The sequence below is a fragment of the Poecilia latipinna genome, unplaced genomic scaffold (genome assembly GCF_001443285.1).
Source record: "Poecilia latipinna isolate Pla-1442-1.1 unplaced genomic scaffold, P_latipinna-1.0 Scaffold1176, whole genome shotgun sequence".
In the NCBI taxonomy this organism is placed as follows: domain Eukaryota; kingdom Metazoa; phylum Chordata; class Actinopteri; order Cyprinodontiformes; family Poeciliidae; genus Poecilia; species Poecilia latipinna.
The window spans coordinates 69,047-71,894 of NW_015113792.1; the positions used below are offsets into that span (position 1 = coordinate 69,047).

At 52.0% G+C, this 2,848-nt stretch overlaps 1 protein-coding gene and 1 long non-coding RNA gene across 5 annotated transcripts in view; one reads left to right on the plus strand and one right to left on the minus strand.

Moving 5' to 3' along the window:
- The window catches only part of LOC106960302 (dynein heavy chain 17, axonemal-like), a 45,844-nt gene that overhangs the window by 13,175 nt on the left and 29,821 nt on the right, over positions 1-2,848 (minus strand). For 3 of the 4 annotated variants that reach the window (XM_015053338.1, XM_015053337.1, XM_015053335.1), the window contains 7 exons: positions 1,713-1,859; positions 1,539-1,644; positions 1,363-1,454; positions 1,170-1,289; positions 950-1,093; positions 695-874; positions 386-622 (listed from right to left, as the gene is read on the minus strand). In XM_015053338.1, coding sequence (XP_014908824.1) covers positions 386-622; positions 695-874; positions 950-1,093; positions 1,170-1,289; positions 1,363-1,454; positions 1,539-1,644; positions 1,713-1,859 — 1,026 coding nt within the window. The remainder of the gene's footprint in view (positions 1-385; positions 623-694; positions 875-949; positions 1,094-1,169; positions 1,290-1,362; positions 1,455-1,538; positions 1,645-1,712; positions 1,860-2,848) is intronic. The other variant, XM_015053336.1, reaches the window with a different exon arrangement.
- LOC106960308 (uncharacterized) lies at positions 19-432 on the plus strand. Its single transcript, XR_001427540.1, has 3 exons — positions 19-36; positions 77-106; positions 357-432. It is a non-coding gene; the product is annotated as an uncharacterized LOC106960308 (long non-coding RNA).

Below are 2,848 nucleotides of genomic sequence, written 5' to 3' on the forward strand. Positions count from 1 at the left end.
GTCCAAGTGTGTCTAGTTGTGTTTATGTGTGTCCAGGTGTGACCAGGTGTGTCTAGATGTGTCCAGGTGTGTCTAGTTGTGTTTATGTGTGTCTAGGTGTGTCCAGGTGTGTTTAGGTGTGTCCAGGTGTGTCTAGTTTTGTTTACGTGTGTCTAGTTGTGTCCAGGTGTGTTTAGGTGTGTCCAGGTGTGACCAGGTGTGTCTAGGTGTGTTTAGGTGTGTCCAGGTGTGACCAGGTGTGTCTACGTGTGTCCAGGTGTGTCTACGTGTGTTTAGGTGTGTCTAGGTGTGTTTAGGTGTGTCCAGGTGTGTCTAGTTGTGTTTACGTGTGTCTAGGTGTGTCCAGGTGTGTTTAGGTGTGTCCAGGTGTGTCCAGATGTGCCACCTCTCTCTGGAAGTCCTTCAGGCTGGGTGGGTTCTTGTCAGCCTCGACCTCCCCGACTGCCAGCGGCTTGCCATAGGCCAGGAACTCCTGGAACACGGCCTGCTTGTCACTGAGCCACAGGTGAGCGTACCTGTCCAGCCCCGCCCTCAGCTTCTCTGCCTCCTCCTTCACCTGCAGCAGCCTCGTCATCACTTCTTGTTCCAGAGCGCACAGCTCTGGGTTCTGCCGCAGGCTCTCCTGTAACACAGGTGAGGAGCTGAGTGACGTTGGAGCCGCCGGCCGTGTCGGACGTACAGATGGCCTACTCACCTGGTAGTCACCATGGCGACCAACGGAGATCCTGGGAACCAGAGCACCGGCGCCGTAAACATCCCTGATGATGGTTTTCAGGAAGGCGGCGGGGCCGTCGTCTATCGACGGTTCAAACACGAGTCCTCTGGAGTCCTGCAGCTGCAGAGACACGGCCAGCAGGGCGGCGCCACCGCTCTGCTGAGAGAGACAAGCACCAGTACTTTTACAGAAATCACCTCCAGGTCTGTGTGTGACTTCCAGGTGTGTGTGTACCTGTGTGTTCATGCTGTTGGTCAGGAAGCGCAGGGCTCTGTGCAGCAGCTGCAGCAGGCCGTCCTGGACTCGGTCGTCGATGTAGTCCAGGTAACCGGTCCAGGCCTCAGAAGCCTCATCGGCGCTGTACAGACGCCTATTTACCTGAGAACAGGTGAGCCGTCCTCATCAGCGCCCGCCCCCCTACGTGAGCAGCGTAGCGTAGGGTGTTCAATCCTACCTGTGTCAGGCTGAGCAGCTGCTCCCCGTCTGTCTTGATGCCTCTGCAGATCTGATCGTTAACGCTGCTCTCCAGCAGAGAATCACCTGAACGCTGCAGAAGGTCAAGCTCTGCCCACCCCTGAACGAACAGCAGCTCATAGCAGAGGGGTGTGGCTTAGCTCACCTGGGTGATGTCAGTCTGTTTAACTCACCTGTGCAATGGTTCTCATGGCGTCCATGTTGGCTCGAGCTTCTGTGATGCTGGAATGAACGGCCAACGCCTGCTGGCTCTCCTGCTGCACACCTGGACACACACAGAGCTCATGGCACCTGCAGCTGCAGCACCACCTGCGGCAGCTGCTGCAGCACCACCTGCAGCATTATGCACCTTTACAGATCCACGTCTTGCTCTGCAATTCACTCAGAGTGTCATTCAGCTGCTGCAGCTGCTCCTGGATCAGAGGAAGCTCCGCCTCCATGGCCCCGCCCACCACCTGAAAGAAGAACGGGGCGTCACATGACTGATCTCCTCCTGTGGTGCAGGAGGTGCAGCAGCAGGAACCTGGTTGTAGCAGGACACGGTCTGGTCCAGCAGGACGAAGGTGCGTGTGATGTCGTCTCTGGCCAGCAGGAGGCGGTCTGCGTTGGGGCGCAGCGCCACGCCGCCCTCTCTGCTCACGTAGCGCAGCTGCTGCAGCACCGCCTCCAGCTGCACAGGAGGAGACGGAGTCAGAGGACGTTCAACTCAACACAAGAATGTTCTGCAGTTGTTGGCATGAACGGCAGTCCTCCAATCAGAAGAGGGCGTACTGATGATGTCATCACTCAGCTAGGATCTTGTGTGAATTTTAAAATGTCAGAAACACTTCAGATTAAGTTTTTATGACTGATTGTAATAAAACAATAAGTCATAACACTTATCTTAATATAATGGCGTTTAGTTAGATTCGTTCTTTTGTGGCTGTTTTCGCGTTTATTGCTCTCTTCATATTAGTTTGTTGAAGCGAAACACAACGTCGTTCAATATATTAACTTGACATTAACAAAGACGCAGCGGGAGGATCAACCGGGAAATGATGGACCTGGAAGGCCTGACTGGAACTACCTGGATGTCAGACACATTCTGGAGTTTATGAGTTTCTGCTCATTTCTGAGCCCAAATGAACAACTTCACCTTCAGAAACGAGCCCAAAAAATGCAACCCGCGACTCATTAAATTTGCAAGCAACTTTAGAAAAAACTATCCCAAAGCCGCTTATAACAATCAGACGTGGCGACAGAAACTGAAATAGTTCCTGGTTTTCCAGCAACGAAACGCACATCTCTCTCCTCCCTCCGTTGTTAACATTTCTGTCACGGCGATCAGCAGAGAAACGGTGACACAAAGTGATTTGGGTAAGTAACTTCAGTCTGTCTACTGGACTTGAAATAGTAACGCGTTAGATTACTTGTTACTGAAAAAAGTGGTCTGACGTCACTGCTTGTAAGATACCAGTGTAGAAAAAGACAAAATATTTTTGTTGGAATGTCTTTATTAGAATAATCGAGCAGATAATCAGCCAATAACTCCAGGAAATTGATACGGAGATGGTCTAATCCAAAGCAAATATTCCCATAATTAGTTTAAGGCAGTGGTTCCCAAACTTTTTCTTCTGCGCCCCCCCCCAGTGGTTTCCAAACATTTTCTGCGCCCCCCCC